Consider the following 26,394-nt stretch of genomic DNA (forward strand, 5'->3'; position numbering starts at 1 on the left):
CATTTATCGAGAAGAGGTCGATACGCGACTACGTTCCACTCGTACACGAGTCGAGGATCAATCGATAGACACGACCAACCGCCGAGTGGTAAACATCGCGCGATTTTCGGGCCAGGTTATTCACGCATATTGTTAATCCGCACACGGCATCGTCGAGGGTCGTTGTCATTCACAATTTACCCGGTCCCTCGGTTTGGTCGAGCGCGATAAGACCCATTATTAATCGCTTCATCAAGTCCCACCGACGCCCATGGGTTCTCCATCAGCATTAGGCGATATAGCCGTGCATCCGGCCTCTTCCGAGGATCCCCGGATCCCGAAGTCCTAAAACTCAGCAGGTTCGCCCATCAAATCAGCGTGATAACTCGTACGCGCGATCCTGCACCGCACAGAAGCGCATCCAGCCTCGTTGATTAATGAATCCGTTATCATCTCCCGCAGAGAGCGAGCTGTGTATTAACATTCGCCGCAATTAGCACCGCGGACTCCGATGTTGCACTCTTTGGTCCAACGAGCTGCATCCCGCATATTTCATAATCAAAGTCGGCGCGTATTCTGCTGCGGAGAGCTTTCACCGCGGGTATTTCGCTAGTCTCCTCACACTCTGAGACAATGTACGACCTGAATCTAGCGCTCGTATTGATCAAGAGAAAGGATTTGTAGACACGGTTTTCGGTTCTTCTTTTGTTTTCTATTACTATTTTCCGGAATGTTTTACTACTCTTCGTGTAACGTAACTAGTCGGTACCCATTGCATCCGACGCTGTTCGTCGTTTAACGACGCGTTACGCAGTAAAGTGTCTGTATATATGTATATATAACTGTTTTGTGGTGCATTAAATTGTCTCAGGTTCGTGCTTTTCTGGATCGAAGGGACCGTAAAATTGAAAGCTTTAATGCAACGCCTGCCGCGTGTACCTTTTCGCTATCGCCTGCATACACTCGCCCTTATGTCGCTTCCACCCTCCGGTGGCGGTGAGAAGAACCTTCGGTTTCAACCCTCTAGACTCCGAAGAGCTTGCGCAGGGAATCGTAAAAGGCGGTAGCCTGAGTACATACTTACTATTGAACAGCGGTTCTCAAGAGTTTCTCGTAAAGAAAATAAGAAAATTTTCTTCCTACGGACATTTGATTACTGAGGGAGGGGGGTAGTGACGTGAGTGTGTTTGCCTTTTGTGGGCTCAGGCATTTTCGAAAAAAAAATAACGGGAAGAAAGAAGCGAAAGGACTAAAAAATTTACGCGGCTATTCACTTAGCCTGCAATCTAATATACCGTTAAGTATTTCACGAAATCATCACAAAAACGATTTTCACCAGACACCGGTGCGTCTATTAACCGCGTTATACGGACTCTCGTTATCTCACTCATCGACATTACGACCCTGAAACTCCGTCCGTGATCTCTGCGAATTACAAATTATCCTAAGCCAACAGCTTAGTCAGTGGAAAACGATCCGGATTCAAGCTTTACGCCAAAATTATGCAAATTCAATGCTTAAGTTTAGTTGCGGGTAAAATAAAAAATCTTGCCATCACACCTCAAATCACTGCTGCTGCAGGAATTGGCCTCATCCGTGTGTGAGTAAAAAAATGTAAGCACGGTTGAATTCGTATTGGTGTACGTATTTTTGTTCGTCTTTTTATTTCTGATCGAATTTTTACTACATATTCGTGATATCAAATATATCCGTGTGAAATGGTTCGAGGGATACTGAAAACCCGACTACTTTTCTATCCGTCCAACACGGCAAAAGTTAAATATGAAGGAAACGTAGGATTTTAGTGGCATCTTTGGGTTGGCATGAAAAAAATTTGGTGCCACGACGGGAAGTTATACGTGCCAAAATCCTGATCCAAGGATTCTTAAGGCAGAACGAGGGTAAACTAACGTTGGAGTCTCGAATTACGATGCACGACGTCGTAAAGTATCCAAAATTATCCGTTTTTTTTTACACTGTCTGAAAATATGGGCTATTACTTTTTCCAAGTTTCAAGCCCTGCATCGCCGTCCTTCATGAATAACTTCCTACTTTTCATCCGTAGGTAGATAATTCGTTGGAATTTAAAGCTTTCGTCTTATTAATATTTCAAGCACCTCCACACCCTGCGCAGCTAACCCCCGTGAAATAATTTTCACCGTTAAAGTTGGGAGAGCACCGGAATCTACAGCCGTGAATACATTGTGCCACGTGCCTCAGAGGCACTCAAAGACACGGTGGAGTGACAAAGACGCTGTTGAGATTCTTCGGTATTCCTAAATCGTATGAACGACCGCTCAAATTCATTTACGCCAAGACTCACGTCGAATTGCAATTGCCTCAATCGTCTAAAGGCTCGATTGCGGCCTTACCCGCAACTTGGTTCACAATCGTATCTCGCTAAATTAAAAAACTCCGCAAAAAGTAAAAAAAACAAAAGAAAACACATCCCGTACATAATGCAAAAGATTCATTCAGCGAGTGTGACCTCAACGTCAATTTGACCCACAGATGCCACACTTCGTTTATCAACTGCGTGGAAAAAAGAATCTTCTAAAATCGAAGACGTCCGCGAGACGCAATTTATAACAATTTATCTTAATAATCGTCCCTTACGGTCGGACGATTTCGTTACGCCACGTTGAACAGCCCCTAAAACGTAGGAAACAATTCAGGTGTAAAGTGTTCGAACGGCTTCGATTTATGGAATTTTTTTGGTTTTCTTTTTTTTTTTTTTGACGCGACGCGTGCAGAGCTGAATTCAAGTCCCCTGTATTTAATTCTACTGGGTGTGTCGAGCAACCCGACATGCCTGGTGATTGAATCACGCTTGTTAATCAATTCCTTTCCCTGTACTCGTCGGCGGTAGCCCGAGGCGATTGTGACTGCATAAATTTTCACCTGCAGATGTACGCTCAACTTGTTCACACTAATGTGCCGAGAATTCAATGCACTCGCGTTTCGTACACAAACTGACGTTTTAACGACACATTTCGGTTAATGGGTTTGTTCGGTAGATACCGCTGATGAGTTTTGTTTCAGACGTGGGAGAGGAAGGGCTGAATTTTGCAAGCGGTTGCAGAGCGGGGCCAAAGATATATTTTCGAGGGTAGATAGCTTCCAGTGAAATACTACGGCAGCTCGCCGAGCGGCGTTTACTTCTCTTATAACCGCCAAGTTCAAGTCCCCGAGAATTTTGTCTTCCCTCATTTTGGTACGAGGTTCCCTTAATTGGTAAACTCGCTTTATTCATTTACGTATTTATTTATTTACTTTCGTGCCAACCCTCATTCCTTACTTCAATTAACTGCCGCAGAGCAGCGCACTTTTGGCCAAGTGAGTAATTAGGTTTCATGAAAATCTAAACTCCCTAATTCGAGGTATCGAATGATGGATATTTTTCTTGTAAGGGTGAAAAAACCCGATGGCTTGTTTTACGTATTATAGTCACATTCAAGTAGAACCGTATGACAAGGATTGATGCAATCTCTGCGAGTATTTAATCGTCGCTTATCACTCTTACTTTCATTGGGTCGCTCGTATACACTGACATCCAGACGTGCTTGGCTGCCGGAATTGCTACTCCATGCACGGATGTATGAGCCATAAAACTGGCTGTCCATTGGCTTATTCGACCTTTCGATGTAACTCAGGGATTAGCTTTAGCGCTACATTAACCTTTAACCCTTTGAGGCTCGTTCTCCGTTCGCGTTATAAATTATTCGAGTGATTGAGTTGCGGTTTTGTGCCAACATCGAGCCCAGAGATACGTTTACGCTCTGGTTATTCGTGCGAGCTGAAAGAACAGCCTCCCTTTTCAGTTTACCGTTACCAAAAGCCGCCGCGGATAAAGTGTCGTAACGCGTTGACAGAAAGTGTCTAACGAGCAGTGTGAAATGAAGAATGATAATAGTAAAATCGATACAAAGATTCCGGAGCTCTGACTGGAGTTAATGAAATCGAATTTAATTAAAACAATATTGTCTTCGCCAAGGTGAAAATTTAAGAGATCAAAATTTCAATAAGCGCACTATTATCCAGTTTTGATGTTAGGTTCAATATCTTATTTTTGCGTAATTGAATTTTCTACAAATCGCTTGACATAAAATTCTACCGTAGGCCATTGGGTATTTACAGGAAAGCGTCGAGATAAAACAGCTAAAATTTCTTAGTTTGACTTAGTTTGTTTTTTCCTTACTGCCCTTAAACAAGAGAAGAATTGTGATAAAAATTCTGTCGTGTATAGAATTATTCGATGCAGTATAAGAAATCCATTCGCATGAGAAACGAATGGCCGTCGGCGGCTGGTCGTATTCTGAAAGAGAGTGGAGGCAAGGAAAAAAAAAAGAAGATAATAAAAACAGCTTGATCCTTCTAACAATGTAAGATGCCAAGTTTTGTGTTGCCTTCCGTTGAGTGATACGGGTAGAATTGGTGTGGATCTAAAAGGAAAAGTAAGAACCGGATGAAAGGTTTATGGGATCTTTCAACAAAAGTATCAACGCGAACAAAACCGTCGTACATACCCGGGTCGATTTTCGCGGGGTTCTTCGTGTCTCGATGGCACGCGTCGAACTGTTGACTAACAGTGAGACCGGCATTATACACGCGGGGCAATTTACAGGATTTCAGTGAAAAGATCCACACGGACCGGCGTTGCCGGGATGAGTTGGATAATCTCGGAAGGTCGTACCCAAGGGCACTTTTATTCAGGACGAATCGCGAGCTGGTCTTGCTTTAATACATATTCCATCAGCGTAGGAGTGTGCCAAGCTCGCATCCCCTTCCTCAGGGAGGGTTAAGGTCAACACAGTGGACGCGTGGCGCTCAGCCAAGGGGGTTTGAACTTTCGTAACGGCGAAATCTCGCAGGCTGACACTGCGCGGCTAGGTAGCTGCAAACCTGTTGCTCAACGGAGCCACTGGTGACCCGTTAAAACGTGTAACTGAACTTACCGAGCTCTCTTTCCTCCTTTTTCGCATCCCGGAGACGCGAGCTGCAATAAACGAACCGTAGAATCGAATCGTTAAACTCGAGCCACAACGAGAGAAATGAAAGGCAATATACCGGCAATATCCGCGAGGAGGTGAATTCTTCGAACGATATTCTCTCTCTAACCACCCTTTCCTCCGTTTCTCATCCTTAACGGCGACTCGGGAAATCGGACGGGGAGTTATTGACTTTGGGGTAAAGATTCATTAGTTTTCTTCGAGGGGTCAGCCGGGGGCGTTTAGGAGGTCAACCCTCGGCCCGCGTCTTCGTATCTTCGCGTCGTCTGCTACCCTGACACCGTCTCTTCTTCCGTGTCCTAGCGATCGGCCCAGAGTGTCAACTTTGCCCGTACCGACCCGGACGGGTGGCCTGGTCGTGGTAGTTTGGTCGCATCGATCCGTCGGCACCGTGCCGCCTCGACGTCGACCTGGTGCCCGGACCGCCGACGAACAGGAGCGAAGTCCTTTCGTACCATCTCGAACCTCGGCGGGAAAGTTGGTGCCTTTCCAGAATCTGGAAAGCACACCGTGTGTAGTCAGTATTTTCGGAAGACGTTGATCTTGGATGTCCAGTACACCTGCCCCCGACAGTTTTACCCCTCTGGCACTCACTTTTCTCGCATATTTCATTACTATACTGGTCCGCATCTCGGAGAGCTTTTATTTTCCGTTGCTTCCTTTGTTCTTTACGGCAAAGAGCTCTGGAAATCTTTTACCTCAGCGTAATTTCGTGTTTGAAGTGGAGAATACTTCGTCGAGACCAGTGATGAGATATGACTCATTAGACCACAGAGTATACTTACCGAACGACTCTGTCACTTTTTGATTATTTTTTCAAAAACCTTTTTCTTAAATTCCAACCGGCAATAGGTATGCGTTATTTACTACGAAGACGTTTTAGTCTTCGGTCATTTAGATTATCAACAATTTGTGATCGTTGTGTTGAAACTATCAAGTTACAAATTTTTGAGCAACGGTTCCTCAGTTGTATCGTAAGTTTTCAAACTGATCGTCCGTGTGATTCCAAATTTCAGAAATTGTAACGATCCTTCAGAAAAAAAATTTTAACCTGTGCAAATAGAGAAAACGTTACTATCAATTTATTACTTCATTCGTAAAAAAAAAAATACGGTCTTCTCAATGTTCAAATTTCTGCACAAATTAAAAAAAAATAAAAAATCACGAAATACCGATGATGAATAAACTCGATCGAGTTTCAGAAAACCAGCCGAATGTTCACTAGTAATTGCAAAAGATGTGAGTTCTTTTCAGAAAATCTATAATTCCTACAACCTGCCCGAATCTTTGTTCTCCTTGATAAAACTGTTGTACGCATGAATTGGTATAGGAAACAATTTTGCGGCCTTTATTTTCCATCGTATCTACGACAGATAGGTACTGTGAGATCAACAATCCTGTCGGTAAAATCGATCAGCTTGTACACAATCCTTTATTCCGTCAGATATCAAAGCTTTTATCCTGGATCCTGTATACGGTATTATCGGTGCAAGTATCGCACGGGAAGCTGGCAGACGGATGAAAGGCGGCTCATTGCGTAAGAGAAATTCCCTGTCTTCGATCTCTCATCTCTTATTTTACCACATATTCATAGGCTGCATACGGGTATTAACGCCAGGCGTGTTTTAATAAATATTCAGTAGGTAAATTTCGACAGAGTATTAAATTTTCTAATGGCGTTATATACTTCGGAAAAAAATCATGCAGCACCTCCGTACAACGCAGCCCCATTACCGGTAGACCATGTCGTAACTATATTTCCTTGTTACGGTATCCGGGCATAGGATGAAAAGCAGAACTCGATCAGAGCGCTAAATTCGCGGAGCTTTAAAAGGTGTTGAAGCAAAAAAAGAAAAGAAAAACGAAATTGGAACACTTTGGCTCACCGCGCGCTCGATATTTCCTCGACGGTTGTACAGCATTGTTTGCAGAACCTGTGAATGAACGTGCAAGAGTCGAAAAGGATTCGCGCGTGTAGTATAACTAGAGGGAAAAATTCCCGACTCCTGAAGCGAAATTCTCGCAGTGTGAACTGAAACATGATACTCCTCCCCGGAAAATTATGACATATCCCAACGCCTCCGGAGCAATCGTAGCTCAGGCAGATTCACCGGCAAAAACAGCCCCCTCTCCGTCTTCACTCCCTCGCTTTTTTATCGATTCGAAGCCGTTCCCACATCCTTGAAGATATACCATCTGATCCAATATCAGTCGAGTCCTTTCGTTCCATCTGCTTTATCCTCCATATAATGACGTCATTATTGGTTACGTGCACGGTTCCCGAAGCCTACGGGGCATGCGATTCTTTCCAATTCTGATTAAACGTCTTCCTGATTTCTTCGATCTTGCCAGATCTGAGGAACACCATCGAATAGAAATAACCGAGCCCATAAGCTTCGTGAATCACGAAGAACTCCTGCACGCTCTGCAGGGAAAATTCTTCCCAGATCTTGTAACTGTAACAAATGCGCCTTATCCGAATATTCTGGCACGGTAAAATTGAATCACTGATATATCTTGGAAACGTGATGAAAATGAAAAGCTAACCAAAACTTTGGGGTAATCCCCACCTCAATAAGGGTTGTGATCCTCCGAAGAGAGTGGAAAGATACGCATGCTCTGAAAATTCGTGAAGATTGAATCGTAATCATAGGGGAAGTCTTTGAAAGAGAGTTTACGGGCAGAGCGAGCTGCTCGTTTCGGTGATAATACCAATTATTCAAATTGTCCGACACCGTGAAAACTGGGGAAATTCTTGCTTAGTCGACGCGAAAATCCCTCGCCGCGTCGTCGGTTTGTAACTCGGGTGCGAGATCATTGTCAGTTCATATCACGGAACGATTCAAGCTGAGATAAATTTGTCGCCTTGTAAATGATTAGGGAAATTCGTATCAAGCATCCGGTAATTTGCACGTAGGCAAACGTCGTCCTGCAGCTACGCTGCTGAATTCTTGTTTGTCGAACGGTTATTAGCTCTGTTATATCCGGGAAATCAGTCGCCGCGCCATCTCAGGTCGATACTCATGTAAACGAGTATAGCTCATGGGATGTTGGGTTTGCTCCCCCCGTAACGCTGATCAATATTCACGCCCGAATGCCATGCAATCTGATTCAGCAATAATTGAACATCCTAAATACCCGCTATCGGTTGAATTTGATTTTTATTTTATTTTTTTTCACATCTCAACTTAATCAACTTTTTGTTCATCTATTCTTCCATTCAGCGTTCCCGACTCACAATTCTCTCCTCGGTTTGAATTTCTCATTTTCGAAAACTCATCACGCATCCCCGCCTTACCTTGCAATTAGCGCGCGGAATTAATCATCGCTTTCTAAGACAAGCTCACTGTGTTTTAAAACTGGTGCCGGTACACGTCGTTCGAAACCGGAATGCGGCGGCGCGGAGAAGAAAACTAGGCGTGAAGAACAGCCCGACTTCTGTCTATTTCGTCGAGTCACGCGAACTTTGGCGCGAAATATTCCCCCGAGGTTGGGCGGGAATATAATATTTAATTAAAACCAACCCCGCCTTCCTGCACTTTCACTTGGCCCTCTCCTCCCCCTTCCCTCTTATTCCCGTAGTTACAGACCGCCGAGCGGGCTTACCCAGGCATGTATCGTAAAGGTAAACGACAGCGGCGATTGGTTGGGCGGCATGGGGGTAGACGGCGAAGATCCCTCTCAGCGTTACGATCAAGCTCCATAAGAGTTTCACGAAAGGTCAGATAAATTTGTCTGTGCGCGCGTGATAAAACCGTCGGGTGTTTCATTGGATGTATAATTAGCGACGCTACCACGCGCCGATTCGTTAAATTAGATTAATGAACCTGTGCAATATACATAGATGATACAATGTTCGGAAAATAAATAACGGCGCAATTTGATAATTCCAGTACCGTATTACACTTGGAATTATATCCATTTTAAATCACTTCAAACCTCTAATGCGTTTGAATGTCGTCAGCTCTAGGCGTGACTCGTAAGTGTGAAGAATTCCCTGATAACCATGAACTATATGTAATGAAAAATTTGGCCATTTGTTATCGCTTAAAACTTGCGCTATAGCGTGCCGCGTGCTTCTTAATTCACCCTCCTATCCGAAAAGGAACGGTTGTGTGGGACGAACATTTTTTTTAATCATAATCTTTAACCCTTCACTCTCCGAATTAGAGACTGCAACACGAATGTTTTGGTGATCATTTGTCTGTATCGTTTACTTGAAAATTTAATTGCAACTCTACGTGCGTGGTATTGTGACTTTTCCCCGTACGTGACAAGCTCCCTAGATTTCCAACGTAATCAATGCCTTCGTGGGATATTTGAGCGAGGTACCGACTAAGCCTACGACAGGCTTTGTAATTCGACGCTGCAGAACAGGCGTTGAGTAAATATCTTGTTTTCGTACACCTTGTGTCTCGCGGTACAAAGTTCTTGTTGCACCACATACCGCGTGCGTCTTTCTAACTGCCCATTCCATGCGGTGAGCACCTTGCTACCACACGTACGTCTTACACGTTTAAACCTGGGCACCGTGTGCGGGAAACTTGTCAAAGGACTCAGCGGTGGTGTGGAAAAGTTTCTCCCACATCAGAGGCTTTCGAGGCAATGGGAGACTGCTATGAAAACGGGTAATTAAATTAGAACCCACGCCGAAATTAACTACACACGCGAGTCGGTATTATGCTAAGTAGAATCTCGGATACCACTGAGCTGAATTATCGCTGTCACGACAATAGCGTTTCACCGAGACCAGACCGACGTCCCGAAACCCTAATCCTGCATGACCTCAACTCACCTTGCTCCGTACCCACCCAACGACATCCACCTCCCCCCTCGTCGTATTGGAGCGCAATTTCCAACCCCTGGCAAGGCTCGCCAGTGCTTAACGGAGTTCTCGAGTTCGGGCGAGAAATGAGAACTTGGAATAAACGGCGGATCCAGCGCGAGGTTGACTAAGTAGGGATTAAAAATCGGGGCGGGGGAGATTTTTATTCGAAAACAGGATTATCGGAAGATGAAAATAGATCGTGCTGGCTTGTCACTGTGATCCAGAGGGGTGGTGTAATTTAATCTCCTAAAGTTTCCTATCCGAAGACAAAAAAAATTGATGCAAGAATTACAACGAATCTTTTCTTCAAGTCTTTCGGTAATCTTGATGTATCGGTTGGTAAACTTTTATAAATTAGCCCGGCAGGATTCCGGAATTTTTTCACCGATTTAATCCAAGCATTGGGTACAACTGTCTCTCTGCCATAAAATATACAGACGACTGGATTCATTCGGAAAGGATTTACCGAGCACCTGTATTTTCTCCCTGACAAAGTATTGCAAATTCTTTGATTGATTCGGTATTTTCGCACATAGAACAATCTCCGCACCGCTGTTGGGAAATACCTGTTCAGAATTCGCTTTGGTGAATTCGTCTTTTTCAAAAAATAAGTAAGCTTCTATTGGAATGAAGATAAAATATTCGATTGAGCACTCCTATATATATATATATATATTTATGTATTGCGGTCTGCGAAAAAGAGGACTTGCGCAGTACCGAATATCACTCCCGATACGTATGACACGTGTGACACCATGGAACCAGAAATTTTCGTTCAAACTTCAAAGCTATCATTTTCAGCAGTGTTATCCACTCGCTGGAACGTTACAGTACGAATTACACCGCCATACCTCCACTTAATTCAAGTATTATGCCGTACAATACGCTCAACCTTGCAGTTTGAACAAACAAATCAATTTTATATTTTATATAATTTCACGAGCAGCGTAACTTTGCCTTCGGTTGTAAGACCTCGGTTAACTCCTTCGACGTTTGACTCCTGATCCCAGTCCAAGGCCTCATGTCAATTAGAAACGTTAAATCAACACCATACGCTTGTGATGTGGTCTGATAAACTTATATAAAAGCAAAAGTAAACTTTGTACAATAGAATGAACCATGTGGGCTGCTCTCACGAGGTCACTGGAAATCATGGTCGCATTTTTCGAATACTACACGGCAAGGTAAGCTATACAGTGTAAATTATGTCTAGTAGGAAGAACAGAATTCCAATTTCCCATAACAATGTATGTACGTACTAGCCCTAAGTTCGGAATTCCGGCAGTTCGGGCCGGGCCTCGTTCATTACACAACAGCGCGAGGCCAAAAACCATCAAGCATAGAGAAACGGGTCGGACGACCTAAACTCAAGTCACAAATCATCCAACTAAACGTCCGCAAGCAACGCGCGAAATCTGTTTGGAAAATGTGACGGTTGTATCATCGCCGTGCAGAACGTACAGCGATAAGTTATCTCTCCGCTATTCTGATCAATAGCCACTCGTGTCATGTGACCGATGTTCCAGCTTACAGGGTCACGCGCCGGGCTGAACAAACAGGCATCAGTCCAGCGGACGAGTAGGCATTGGATAAAGACACACCGGACCAAGGACTGCGTGTGGTATAGATGCAGCGGATGCGGTATTCCAGTACAACGCTCAAGCAATTCAGATGCGGTTATTGGATATGGGATTGACACACGTTCCCCTGACGCAGTCGGTCTGTTCCGATCGTGGGGTCTGGAGGGTGTGGAGAGAGATAGGAAACCGGGTGGCGGATGGCGGAACGACGGTACCGGGACTTTTGCGAACTGAATATCCACCCTCGGTCTGCTCGATTTTCCCTCTCACGGAGAAACTTCGCTTCGGTGTCAATTCAAACGCGTTTCATTCAGTCTCCCCGTCTCTCTCTCTCTCTCTCTCTCTCTCTCTCTCAACTTCCGCTCGACTCAAAATGAACCACCTCCACCAAGTCCTCCCTTTTTCGTCAGTATTCGAATCAGATCAAAGCTCATTCTTCTACTTTCTTCGCCGAGTCCTTTGTCTTCAGTTCTAACGCTTACTCTCCGTAAGTTGGTATTCTTCTCTTTCAAAGCGGGTACTCTACTACTTTACGTACTTGCGGGATATACGACTCTCGGTTGTACACATCCTACAACGAAATTTACATCTCTACCGAATACTCTTCACGGCTTGTAGTCATTTACACTTTCTGTACAAGAAAATTCAACTAGAACTAGATACGGCTGCTACTGCGTTTTGCAGATAATTTCGTATCACGTTCAAAAGGAGGACTTGGACTTCTTTCACGATGTCTAGTCAAAACTGAAGAGCTATTTCAAGCTCAAAGGACGGTAGTCGGTGATTTCACTTTCAGTGGCAAATAACCCTTCTTTCTTTGTACTTATCAAAGCTCATCGTGATTTCTAAAAGCATTTCTTCATCAGCCGTAGCGCTGCTGCTTCGTACACTCTCTGTTAATGGTTTCAGATTAATCTAGCTCTTGGATCTTTCCTAGTAAGTAAAGTTGACCTTGCATTTTATTTCCTCTAACATCATATCTTTATACCTTGATGAAACTTGAGTTTTGAAAAGGTTATTCGTTGAATATCGGTATTTGTCTCTTTCAACATTTCTGTAGGTTATTTCTCACCCTCCGTTGAATCTCAAACACCTGTATTGCTCTAATCGGCATCCACGATCTTGGAAATTCCCAGCCAACCGATGCAAGGTTATTGACTACTGGGTTCAGTGGAAGTTTCTTCATCTTGTTATGCAGGAATTCTGCGAATGCAATATAGTTCCAAAATGCTTGTAACTAATTAGCGAAGAATCTCAAAAGAATCAACTATCGGAGAATATGAAACTACAACCCTAATGCACTCGAAGCGGAGATTTTCGCTTCGGAATGCTGGTTCGAAATTGCTTGGAAGATAATCTACAAATTCCACGATGGTTGTGTCAAAGCAAAGAGGATTTACAAGAAAAATCCACGACAAAGAATCCATAATAATGAGTTTAAGCTGGTAGTAGAGACCGTTGAAAATCTCTAAAAGTCAAGTGGAACAGTGGAAGAAAAGGTAACTCGAATAAGATGTAGGAGCTACTACCTCTCTTATTTCAGTAAAACCTACCATTGCAGGATAGAACGTGAGCGAGAAGTTATATCCGCACCGAGCAGCTTGCAGGAATGTTTAATCCGATTTAACCCCGTAAATTAAGATAAGGCTGTACGGGAAAAGTTTAAACTAAAAAATATGTTTCACATCAGGTCTTTTCCTGCCGAAATTGCGTTGGAACAACTCTAGAAAGTTAATTTTTCGTTTCATTTACTCGGTCTTATTTTTCTGTTTACTTTTTGTTGCGAAAAGTTATGTACTTGTATTGTGTATTTCGTTCCTCGCGGTTTTTAGAGACGCCTGTAAAGAGGACATGAAAATCCTTGTAATTAGCCGTAAATCTTGCTTCGTAATTTGCGCGCGTCTTTTATCGTCGTTCAAACCAATCTAAATTTTGTACATTATTATTAACGGGCGTCGATAACTCTTTGCATCTACTGAGGTGTTGTGAAATTACGGAAAATTAGTCCAGGGAACGTTTTTTGTTTCTGTTTGGTTTAAAAATAAACTGGATGTTATAAAGCTTGTTTGATTTCTTTATTCTTTTTTGCTGGAAAGTAAAATTCTGTGACTATACGGGTTACAGATCAGCACATTGTTGCTGAACAATTTCAATTCGTCACGCTTACAATTTCCTTAACTGATTCGTTTTTGCATTGTTTTCAAGTCAATCGAACAATAAGAGTATTGTCCCCATTGGGCTTTGGTATCATTGAGGAATGAAAAGTCTTGGGTAAGAAGTAGAAACAAAGGAGAACCGGGGTGGCAAAGTAAATAAAATCAATCGATGGAAGAAAGTGATAGCCGAATTTCCTGCAGCCTCTGAAGCAACGTTTACCAACCGATCGCAATATTCCCGCGAGACCAAAGGAACGACAGAAAAATCAGATAACTCAGCAGGAATTCGAAAAAGGATATGGGAACGTCATGTCTCGTCAAATTTCTCAATTACTATCTGGGAAGCCTATGTCTGATGTTACAAGAAAGGAAAGCTCCTCGTTCCGAATCGTGAAAATACATTCAATTCAGACTCTCTTCTCCTCCTAAGATGGCGGCAATCGAGAACTGGATTTGAATGTTTGCCGAGGCGGAAAGAAGATCAAAGTAAAGGGCACACGATACTTTCATTCCGAAACTTGTTACACCTGAATTGTCGCCAAAGGTGTTGTGGAACTTTAAAGCCGAAATTGTACAGTGCAGAGAGAAATTCGCAGCAGTAGAAATTCTACTTTCAACACAGTCAACCGACTGTCAAACTCACACTGTAAATCTTTCAAAATCCATAGGTACATGGAAACATTATTCCAGTCAACTCAGCAGCGCTTGTTATCCTGCAGGGACAATGCTGACGTTGGTACAATTGGTTCCTCTCTATCAGTTTATTCCTCTACGTGAAGTGGAATATTTCTCGCTGCCTGCCGTGTCTTGCCTGTCACTCGACGTAAAAGCAGCCAACCGCAGCGTAAGTGCGTCTCGGTAAGCCGTTTGACAAACAAATTGTAACGACGGAGTAGCAAAAAAAAACAACAAAAAATGGAGAACTAATCTCTGCCGAGTCAATCGTGCGCCAAAATCTTTCTTTCTTCATTGAGAGTCGTTCGGCGACTATCGAAAAACAAGGAAGGACTGCTTCCGTTGATTGTCTCGAGGCGAAGACCAGCTTACGTCGGATGCCAATATAAATCATCGTGAACAACGTTTCTATGACATAAATTTTCAAGTCACAATATTAACAGAGAGAAGCATGTATCACGGAAAAGCATCGAGACAGTCTTATTAAAGCTGCAGTCTATGGCTCGCAATGACAGCCTTGTGTAAGACAAGAAGGCACGTCCTTAAAGCGCCCCAGAGCTTGGATGGGAAATTCGATTTCCCTCTGCGTTGAATCAACGGCTTTCAGAACCCGCCGTCCTGCGAATCGATGGACGATACACAGCTGCTTCCCGGAGAATCCCACCCTTTAAACAGTTCAAACAACTTCAGTCTATGTACTCGCGAAGTCGAGCTGCTGCTGTTGTTGCTGCGGTGAGACCACTTGTAACCGAGGAAAATACAACCAATCGATCCTAGTGAAACATTTCGTTCATTGGTCTCCTTGACATGTGAAAAATGATCTCTTTTTCAGCGGTTTGGAACACCGCAGAGTGCATCGGTGTGAAATATCGTACCCCGATTCTTGCCGTTCCCCGGTGGAATGGGAGAGTCTCAATTAATTAATGACAGCCTAATTGGCGGTAAAAATCCATTATTCAACTCCGAAGCCAATTCTGGAACCGATTGTTCGAACGAGTCGCGGTTTCTCTGCGAGGGATAGAGATGAATTGATTCCAGCTATCAGGTTATAAATAATTGCTTGGTTCTATTCACGCAGAAATTCAATCCCATCCATTTTCTTGACTTTGTTCCGAGCAGATGCCGATTGCGGGCTTGCTGAAGAGGTTAAATAACAACAGACTTGCCGCTCGGCTACTCAACTTCTCGTTTCCATTGTATTCTTGACAGTCGCAGAAGACTTCGGCGTTCCTCTCAGGCAGTGTGTGAAATCAGTTCTGCCTTCTCCATACTTCAATACACGTCAATGGTCGTTACGTAGGTGTACCCACTGCTGCGATGATGGGTAGCGAAATATAGCGAAATATAATAGCGAAAGATTAATTGTTCGAAATCTTTATTTTTACATGTAATGAGATTCAAATTGATGCGAACCGTATTAAACGCTTTTACACGGCACGATTACGCTTCGCGCCTGCTAATTGTGTTTTTGATGTAAGCCTATTCATTTATCGCATAACGTACAGCCTGTTATTTTCATTTTTACTCCCACGGAAATTGGTTTGAAATAAAAAGTTGACACCTTGGTCACGGTTTGTTTCCTAATTATCATTCGTGAGATAATTACGCAAATATAACTACCGTAATGGGTTGCGTGTACGATATATTTTATTTATTACTCGTTGCATATTCAACGCCTGCTACGGCATCAACTGTGATTGATAACGGTTAAATAGGCATCGACCGTTTGTTGCATGAGGTGATATTTCGAAAGAGAATAAAAAATGACGACTGAGCAGCGAAGAGAGATTGGGATATAAAAATTGTACAAAGAAATAACGCGAAATGCCACGTCTAACAAAGCTGCTGGTGCAGAGAAACTGCCACGGCCTCGATGCAAAGCGGCGTCGAAATGAACCTGCGAAATTTATGAGGAGAAGCAAACTAATAACGCATATTTATAATCAACCGTTTGACGTTGTTTGCAAATGCGTCTTTTGAAATTCATGAATATACTCGTACCTTTCAGCCATCACGAGTACATGCAGATTATACTTATGTACTCAGGATTGTATATAAAAGTGTATCGCATAATGTGATCATACGTGTACGTCACGCGGTGTGTGCTACGGTATAAAAATGTACGAGAAAAAGGTAGTTCTTAATACAATGCTTTCGAAGCACGCTATACGATTTTATTTTCACATTGCGCGGAGCCGTAACGACTCCACCCTCTTGTAACGTTTCGTATTCCTACCGCTATTAACAAGCGTCTACTTATAGAGTACAATGTGCTTGCACGTGATACACACAGTTGATACGTATACAGATAGAGATGATTAGAGGATATCGAATGGCGCGTTGCGGCCGTAACATGCAATATAGTAATCCCTGTTTAGCTAAGTATCTGTGTGTATATTCGGAATATTAAACTAATTCAATTATGTTTTGCATTTATGTTTCATGTGCCATTTCATCCTGGTCTTATTCGCGGTTGGACACTCGTGCAGAGCTCAGTTGGAGTAAGTATAACACCAATATTTGTACATTCAGTTACGTACGATGTTCTTTAGAGGGAAATATTTAAAGAAGAGACGATTCAGCGAGATGAAAGAAAATTAATCACCTTCCCTGGCTCGGTTTTATCCAAAATTAAACAAATTTTGAATCTAAGCAATTATCGATTAAGTCCACGTTCATTTTTACGATACACGTTGTACCTATCGAAGAAAAATAACAAAATTGGCTCAATCCACTTGTCAAAAATCGTAAAAGTTCTCTAACAGTTCTTCTTTCTGTGTCCAAGGATGCAGAGTTGGCAGAACTATTCTTTCATTTGCAACCTTTTTTTTGGTCATATTTCCTAAAAGCGAATGGTGAAAGTTTCGATCTTGAGATAAAAGTTTTTTTTTCTTCTTCTTCTTTCTGTTTTATTTAAATTTCTTATGATCGTATGAACATCGTTAAGAATTTTACTTCTACTTGAACTCGATATTTGGCTAGTTTTGCTTATCTGCCTTCCGGGGATCATTGCGGTTAGCAGATTTCACGGCGTGAAAAACAGCGTTGAATTCAGCTTTCCGAAAACTGTGGCGAATTGAGACGACGTGGCCGCGGAAAACGGGCATCCTCACGAAATACGAATTATTACGGCATTATAATACGGTGTTGCGGCGTGAATCTGCAACGGAAGCGGGAAACTGGGAAATGTACATATATATATAGAGAGTTTAGGAGTGACGCAGGGACGGGAGTAATTCCAGATTCAGATTACCGGAATGGTTCGGCACAATGTGTACTTCGTACCCCGTAGGAGTTTCAAGACTCCACTTTCTCTAATCGGGAACTCCGGCGTAATAACGAGGCTCCGGAAGTCGCGTTTGTCCTTCATATTCTTCCTCATTCTATAACCCAAGTTATAAAAGCGTTCAAACCCGTTCACGGCAGTTATACTAGCTGAAGAGATTGAAAATATTCGCGTGTTTTCTTTTCTGTCGTAGCATTTGTTATACCTATGAATATTATAGGTATAACAGTCCGCATTCAGAACGCGGTTCGCACATAAAATGCTAAGACGCAAGTTACTCCAGGTGTCTGAAATCATTAATCTCTCGTCCTTGCATTGGCAATAAAATTTCTGATACGGACAATGACAAATAAAAATAATGCTGGTTGCATTTCTTCGGAAAATCAGTTACCGGCTGCAACCTTCTAGAACACATACCTTCGTTGAATTGTGTGTAAATGAGTAAATTTATAATGAACGCTGAATTGAAGTCCAGTGTCGGTCTCACGCAACCGGATATCTAGCTTTGGTGTGCCTACATACTTTCATCAGACGTGAACAAGCGTAACCAATTTCCGTAAGAAGGTACGTGCTTAGAGATGGAAGCGATCCTCGAGTAGCTGCTTTTATCTAAATTACAGCAGCCGAGACGAGCGTGTTATATCTATAATCCGTGTAACTCTAACAATAAGTTAGCAAGACATTGGGGGGAAGATTAAACGTAGAATTCTCCGAGACTTACTGTTCTCAGAAATGATACGCAAGTGAAATGCGACGCGATTTGTTTGATCGTTTTACCTCGCAAAACTATACACCCAACTGTATAGAAGCGAATCCGAAATTTGAATAATTTTAAACTTCCTTAAACCACCCGCGATACTCGACGCCAATATTAGGTTACAAAGTTGATTGAGTTCTGCTGCAACAAAGACAACGGTGGAAATTGAATATGGGTACATCAAACTTTTTTTACAAAGTTCAGGAAGCGTCCGCCTTTTAATCATCCATCGAGGTTTTACTTTGTAAAAAATGCTCCAACAATGCGCAAGCTTCTTTTACAGTGGCGCCTTTTTGTTGTACGCAAGCTCAAACTATTTTTTTTTGCCATATTTTGTGGCTAAATATAGATGAATCGAAAATAAAATTTTACCATACATACTTTTACGCCACGAATGCATCAGGTTTTCGAGTAATTACCGCAAACATGCGCGCCTCGTGTTCCAGATTCCATAACGTGCATGCACAGGTTAATATCGAGTTTCACAACGCTGTTATCAAATTTATCGACGAATTGAAATCCATCATTTCCCGATTCCCAGAGAATAATATTAATAATGAGAAGCATATAACCAAGCAAGTATCTCATACTCGTGCGATGATTACATAGATAGGCGTGCATGTTGTTCGAGGTTTAATTGAGAAGGGTAAAACATAACTATGTATCAATCCAACGCTGTTATAATAGTATGCAGCTTTACCCGTTGGCCATTGCCATCCACCCAATGCACAAAATTATAATTTCACCTCGGGTAACGATGAGAGGATAATATTTGATCTCTTGTTGAGATTGATAAAAAATTTGTGCATGCCATTCAGCGAGTGATCATTCGTGAATTCATCGAATATTTCAGAAGCAAGTGTCGCGAGCCGTTCGTCGATGCTCGCGGGTTGTTGAAAATCTCCCGACACGTAGTTCGGTAGCTTGAAAGTTGAACCATGAATCCGTATGGAGCGCTGTTTTATTCGCTTCGTACTTTTGGCTTATCACTTTATTACGCATTCGCGTTTCTGAACTCGGTATATGTGTATAACCATGAATAATGCAAGGCTGCCTCGTGTGCTCCGTGTTGCTCTTATATACCCGCCGCGCGATTTCTTTCTCACAGGTATATCCAGGATCAAAACTTTTTTGCGAAACCGACACTTTCAACCTCAACACCGTTATTAACCCCAACGAGTGACGATATTTTTTCACACTCTCTTTGCATACTAATTAGAAATAACGCGACTCAAGCGCTAACAAAATTTTAAAACATTCGGATGAAATCATGGGAGGTTTGATCAAAAACACCCAAGCACAACTTTCTTCGATCCATTCGAGGTTTGAAGTTATCTTTTGTCCATTTTTCAACCCTTATCGGGCTAAAAATGCTGGGAAGATTCGATATCGGATCTGCGTTCAGGTACGCGTAGACATTTAGGAAGGGGAATGTACGCTTAGCGTCGGAAATTACCGAGTATATACCCTATCGGGCCGGGTGACGGAGAAAAATCGTTAAAATGCCGCGTACCGAGCCTCGGCTGACTTTCCAACGGTGAATATAAGATGGAAGCTCCTTAATCTATTCCTGCCTAGCTGTATCCTCCAAGTTTTCTTGTTATCCATCGAGAGAAGGGGCGAAGAAGAGCGGCTTTAAGGGTTCCTCGTATAAACTCGACTCGACTGATTGAGACGACACGTCGCGACGGCAGTCTCCCGTTATTCTCAATCCGATGTGATTCGAAAAGTTCCTGACTGATATTAACAAATCTTGACATTCTTGCGATGCCTACAATGACAAAGGAACTCCCGTGTAAGAAAGTTATTAATGCTGCTCCTAAGGAGGCGGAGGGTTTGTTGTTCAGGGGTACGAGGGATGATGGTGGGGAAACTCGAACAATACCGAACTTGCCCACCTAGTCCAATTTGGAAGGGTCGTACAAAGCCAACAGAGCGGTTAACCACAGGTATAATAATATAAAGCCTTATAGGCGATCAGGCAGAGATATACCACCTTTGTTTACACGGTAAAAACGATAAGGAAGAGCCGTCTGACCTCTTAAGGATCGTTGTAATTTTGAATAACCCGACAGGTTTACGTAACGTGTAATATTATACGTATAATACGCTGTACAATCCCCAAATTGAAGCATTAATTCGTTCCGTTCTCTCGACTCCCATTCACTCCCCACTTCTCGCCTCCTCGCTTTGAGAAAGTGAGAATAACGCGACAGTCAGGATGGGGTCCACCAAACCCGTTGTTCCTGGAGGAAAAGGAAAGGGACGTTGGGGTATATATGGCAGAAAATAGGTGCGTGGGATGAAGGGCGAAGGGCGTGAGGGGCGAAAAGAGGGAAGAACGAGGTAGAAGAGGGAATTCTGTAAGGACTCTTGGCAGGGAATTGACGAGGGTGCTCCAGCCAAACCGCTATATGGAATCAACCGCCCTTCTTCGTGCAACTGGTATATCAGCCGTCAACTAGCTCGATTTATTACCCTCGCCAACTTCGAGGACGATATATTATTATCACCATTGAATTTTCAAAACACGGAGGCGGACCGTTGCTAATTTTCTTCAGCCTGGTCCAACGGCGCTAAAATCGTGAAATATTGCGACTTTAATATAATCTCTTTGAAAAAAAGAACCTTGTGAACGGGATTCACCTAAATTTGACTCATAAAATTTCACCGGTGTACAATCGATGCTTGTAGGGTGAAATGAATTTTGATCAATTTATTTATGGAGCTTGCTTATTTGCGCCGGTATCAAATTTGCAATAATTTTACCGGAACGGGCGGGAAACTCTCAAATTATATTTGAAAGTTAAATACCCGAGGGACAAGAAAAATAGGAACTCCGGAAAAAGAAATACACACGCACAAAATCTAAGTCATGTGGAAAAATTCATTGATGGTCTTATCTGCTCGCGGAGCAGAGGATTGTCATATTCGAAACGAGAAGTGTTAGATTCTGGAGATAATAGAATGGAAAAGGTACGCGTTCTTAACGCATTTCCTGCATAAAAAACGTTATGCTCATGAAGCGCTTATCGCGGACGCGTACAGAGCTGAAACTTTAAAGCTGATTCCCAGATAATTTTAAAGCTAGCTTTGTCTTTGAAGTGAAATGCATTCTTCTCTATGTTTGAAAATAATTTTGAAACTAATCAAACATTTGCAATTATGACTAACGTAAACAGTCACTTTTTAACAGTGACCGTGTTAGAAAGAATTATAAACCAATGGTCTTATGCGACATTACAAGAGGATCGTTCCATCAAGATAACAAAATATTTTATAACGACGATAATATCGAAATTGTCATGCCCGATTCGGAAAAAAATATGTTTGCCATTGGTTGATTCTATACGATCATTGTACTTATAATTAAATAACAGTATTCCTGCCAGTAATAAAAATTTCGGTGATCAATATGATGCAAAGTCAATGAGCTTAACCATAAATAAAGACTTAAATCATAACATTTAATCAATTGGAAGAAGTAGGTTGAATAATATAGTATTCGTGGCTCAACCAGAGCCTGAAAAATAAGTTAAAATACTTACAGTAAGGCACATCTAAACTAGGCCAGGATCGCAATCGTTTTAATTCTCCAAGATGTATTATGAAGTAGCAGCTATTTTTTCTATTTCAACGAATGGAGGAATTGTAGAATCATACGTCACTATTCGAAATAAGAATATTATAATGTCAGAAAACATAAATTTGATAGATGAAAACGTAGAGCCGTAGATTTATCCATATTTGCATTCATACGGAACGATAGTTTGGCTTCCTAATTTACTTTATGTTCATAGAAAGGTAACTAATTCTAAACCCTGGAGCAGATCTGCGTGTATAAAATACAGATTGGCTATTCATGAAAATGAATTCAATATACTCGTATATTTATCAGGGCGCTGATTATTTCAACAGTGGCTTGTAGATAATTGTGTAAAAGTGGAACAAGATTGATTAGGATTTTGTATCGACGATTAAAGAACATTTCGTTTACGAACATATCAAGGTTTAAGAGAATATTCAAAAAGTATTGCACACGATAAATAATAAAAAAATTAATATTTACAGAGACGAAGACAATTTTTATGATAAAAAATAATAAACAATCAGGAAAACGCGCAAAGCGCGCTGATGCGCTTGTACTGTAAAAAGCTGACCGTTGATCGATCAAGTCAGACCACGATACGAAATTTCGGGCTTCATTGCAAACCCGTTGAGAAAATCAACTCTGAATTATTCTAGTGCAAGAAAAGCCCCGTCGCGTTGTTTCCGGTATGAAATTCGTAATAATAGACGTAGCTCTCGCAGGGCGGTTGAGAATAATACCCCATCATTTTCGTCTTATTTCATCACTCAGAGTACCTCTAATAAGCTCTTTTCTTTGTGGAACGATGACTTCATTCGAGTTCTTCTGACAGCTCGTGAAAGACGTGTAATTTTTACGCGTCTCGGCTATTTGAGTTCCCTTAATATCCCTAATAAGACGAAACCCCGTTTCAGCTTGGATGAACGTAATAGCTGTCAAATTTACACACGAGAACGACTTTGTCCGGGTGAGACAAGAACGTGTCGTCAGGCCCGAAGCGAAGCTCCTGCTCTCGAATATACGTTCACCTGTTGAATAAAGAAACTACTCGTGTTGTGTGTGACATCCACTTCGCAAAAAGTAGAGGCTTTATACGGAACTATATGTATACTGTCGTCGGGGTAAGGTTGGAACAGTTTTTTTACGGAAAAGTTTTCGGAGATAATCAATAACGTGGAGAAAATTCCAGGCTTTCTCAAAACTTGTTTTACTTTATTGATCACATCGGTAGTGGTAATAAACTGATGAAAAATTTCTTGACGATCCGACTTGACCGTAGTAAAATTTCAAATTTAACTCTTCGAGAAACAAAGTCTCAATCGTATAATCGATCAATTTGTTTACGGATTGATTGGGTCCTTACGATAGAGGATTCGAATTGGATTATTAATCATTATTTTTGCGTTCCCATCGCCGTGGCAGTTGCCAATAATCAATGGACTGAGATGAATATACAAAGTAGCTTAAAGCCCGTGAGGGTCGTAAGCCCGAAAAATGGAATTTCTCATACAGATAAAATTACAAGGTGACTGAATTTCAGAGATAGGTATACGTATATAGATACAATATTTTCTCCATTTGTCAAAGTAAAGCAGCGCTGGTCGCATTGATCAAGAGTCTGATTTATGTCTGTCGGATAAATTACAGAGGAGCCGTGACAAGACGAATGTTTCATTAACCCAGTTAGGAGACAGTTGTCTTGGCGACAGAGTACAGCAAATAGAGATGTACGGATATACGGACATCTGCGAACAACGAACCGCGTGTAATATCGCGACGCGGCGACGTCCGCAGCAAAAGTTTCTTCATCACTGCAAAACTAGCAGGAGAGTCTCTTTTCACCGAATACATGTAAACTCACTCGTGAGCTTTGATATGGTTATAATTATACACGCGGTTCTCACTCGCGTGAAACCATTTTCCCGTAATTGGGTCAACCAAATTATGTCCCGTCGATTATACAACCTCGGTTTTGTTTTCAATTATACTTCGCCACGTGCAAACAAATTGCTTACTTTCGAATAAATCTTCCAAGCAACGCGTTTCGTTGAACACATAATGGTGTGTTCATTAATTTATTATTACTGCGCAAACGGAACAGATTTCACTGGCTTTTTCATCCGTCACTCGATAAATCGTTACAGAAAACTCAGATACTGCCAACGGAGAAAGAAAACGGAGTCGAGTCCGTTCGAAGCACGGACAGTGAATAGCAAAAATACTCCTGGAATAACAATCAACGGAGCACACGAGTGCTCGATGATGCGAAATTGCATGGTTGAGGAAGTATTTTGATTAACCGAGACGAGGTGAATTACTTCGGCTATATCCGTTGCAGAAGCGGATATTAAAAATCGCAATACGTAGCAGCTGTTTCTCATCCTGAGGACAGAGTATAGGTGTTGTATCGCAATCTAATAAAATCAGCTCTTCGTTATCACGCTTCAATCCTGCTCATTGTGGCTGGTTCGAATGAAATTATATAATATAAACGAGTAAAAATATAAGTTTAATTAACAAATTACGTACAGCCATGGTGGACGCTGTACAAGTGTATCAAAATATTTATGCCAGAGTAAGTTGAATCAACAGCCCTTCACGACCGGAAGTGGCAGGTTGAAGTGTATAAATAAAATACCTTCTTACGCTCTTCACCCCACGGTAACGTCGTTCGATCCAGGCAGTAACTCTGCAAACTGTATAAGCTGTACCTAGGCGTACTTTACTCATTTCACCTCTCGTATATAATATACGACATGAAAGAAAACCACGGTCGATACGATCCCGTCCGAATGACTCTCAGCACGCTTCTACGAGTATATAGAAGGGGCGTGTTTAAAGGGGCTTGATGTACAAGTCGACCTGTCTATAACGTACGTGCGGAGAATTTTCGTTACTCGAAAGTTTTCTCGTCGTTTTATCGGGATTCGTATATATACTTGCTTTTAGTGAAATGCGTTCGAGCTTAAGTTATTCTCCTAGATTGTGCCCGCATGTTTATATGGTAAGAGAAATATTGTTTTCCGCGCTTCTCTCGAAATATTGCATCCAAAATAAATTTTTCCAATCTGCGATTTGAGAATAAACTGAAATCAGGAAACGTCAGGGTATCCAGGTGAAGTTGCTTGAAAGGATTCGGACAAGTCCGAGGCGATTGAAACCGTGACGAAAGGTTCGAGTACGAATTTTTAATACCGGCTTTTCCAACTGCCAAATAACAATTCGTAGTGTAGATCAAACTTAATCTACTTTAATTATCATACATCTCAATAAACGATTTTTGCGAAATTACTTCGATGATGCAGAACTGATATTGAATTCCGCGTATAAGATTTGCATGATCGTTAAGAGAAGTGAAGAAGTTGGTTTTTTGTCTTACAAAAAAGTAAGTAAATCGAATTTTGGAGTTTAACAGCTACAACGCGTGAAGTATTCACCAATCGTAGCAGAATTACGAGCCTTTGGGGGGGTTAAACACACGAACACAGTGTACCAAGTTTCATATTTTTAATAAAATTCGCTGACTTCAAGCTCTGCTGCATACGTCGCATATCAATGTTTCACGGTGTCACGTAATGCCCAGGCCGTGATATTAGCGTTGCGGTAAGCCCGTGCAGGCCAGTGATCCCCCGGCTTGGTGTATCAACGTGTAATTGCGTTGCTGGCTGCAGGTAGTTCGTGCAGGCTGTTGGTTTTATCTCTACGAGGAAATCGTCACGTCGATAAGGGGTCCAAGTAGGAAAAAGGAAATGAGAAAAAAACCGCAATGGTCGATATTGCCCCCGCGAAAAAATAACCCTGGATAACGCGAGGTATTATACGGAGTAGACTGTACGGATTTTTGATCGCCTACGCAGCATCGTACCTCTTATACCCACTTTCGAATAATAATCTTCACATTATGGAAATTACGATCGAAGCCGGATCCCCTTGGTCAGAGACTGGCAAAATGGCGCCGCGTGTTATATATATACTATACACCTATAAGTACACCTACACAACGTTGAGTTGTTTTTTATCCACGCGCTTGAATTATAACGGTGTTGTAAGTTAACGGGGGGCGGTATCACCGGCTGATTACGAGGGCGGGGGACGCAATTTCCACAACGCCGCTAGGATAAGAGAAAACTTTGCACCGTAGACGAGGTTGTGATACGAGGTTGATGCGAGGCTCGAGCTACAGGTGATGCTAAATTACACGTTGGTTTATTTACAGAACGACAGGGAATCCCGGGAGCAAATCACCGGCTGGAGGCAGCGGCGGTCCGGGGGCGGGTGGCGCCCCTGGTGCCGGGGGTGCGGAACCTCGAACACCGACTGCGGGGCCCCAGAACAAGCAGCTCCAAAACGTCAAAGGGGACCATCCCTCCGTTAGTATAAATTTCCCCAAAATTTGACCCTTTTTTTTGTCCGTTCGGGTTTTCCGCCGTCTCGCGTTTCTCTTTACAGGTACGTAAGTGAGATCGCATATTTTCGAACTTTGATTTATGGGAAAGGTGTGTTTCCTCGGGTTTTTCGTGATTTTCGAAGCCACG

The 26,394-nt window shown here is 42.3% G+C and overlaps 1 protein-coding gene across 10 annotated transcripts in view; it reads left to right on the forward strand.

Moving 5' to 3' along the window:
* The window catches only part of LOC124180943 (synaptotagmin-7), a 206,071-nt gene that overhangs the window by 160,327 nt on the left and 19,350 nt on the right, over nucleotides 1-26,394 (forward strand). For 5 of the 10 annotated variants that reach the window (XM_046566914.1, XM_046566913.1, XM_046566912.1 and 2 more), the window contains 2 exons: nucleotides 16,717-16,728; nucleotides 26,076-26,229. In XM_046566914.1, coding sequence (XP_046422870.1) covers nucleotides 16,717-16,728; nucleotides 26,076-26,229 — 166 coding nt within the window. Of the gene's footprint in view, nucleotides 1-10,762; nucleotides 11,001-11,578; nucleotides 11,608-16,399; nucleotides 16,591-16,716; nucleotides 16,729-26,075; nucleotides 26,230-26,394 lie in introns of those variants that run through there. The other 5 variants (XM_046566917.1, XM_046566918.1, XM_046566916.1 and 2 more) reach the window with 4 other exon arrangements.

This window comes from Neodiprion fabricii, chromosome 4 (assembly GCF_021155785.1).
Source record: "Neodiprion fabricii isolate iyNeoFabr1 chromosome 4, iyNeoFabr1.1, whole genome shotgun sequence".
In the NCBI taxonomy this organism is placed as follows: Eukaryota; Metazoa; Arthropoda; class Insecta; order Hymenoptera; family Diprionidae; genus Neodiprion; species Neodiprion fabricii.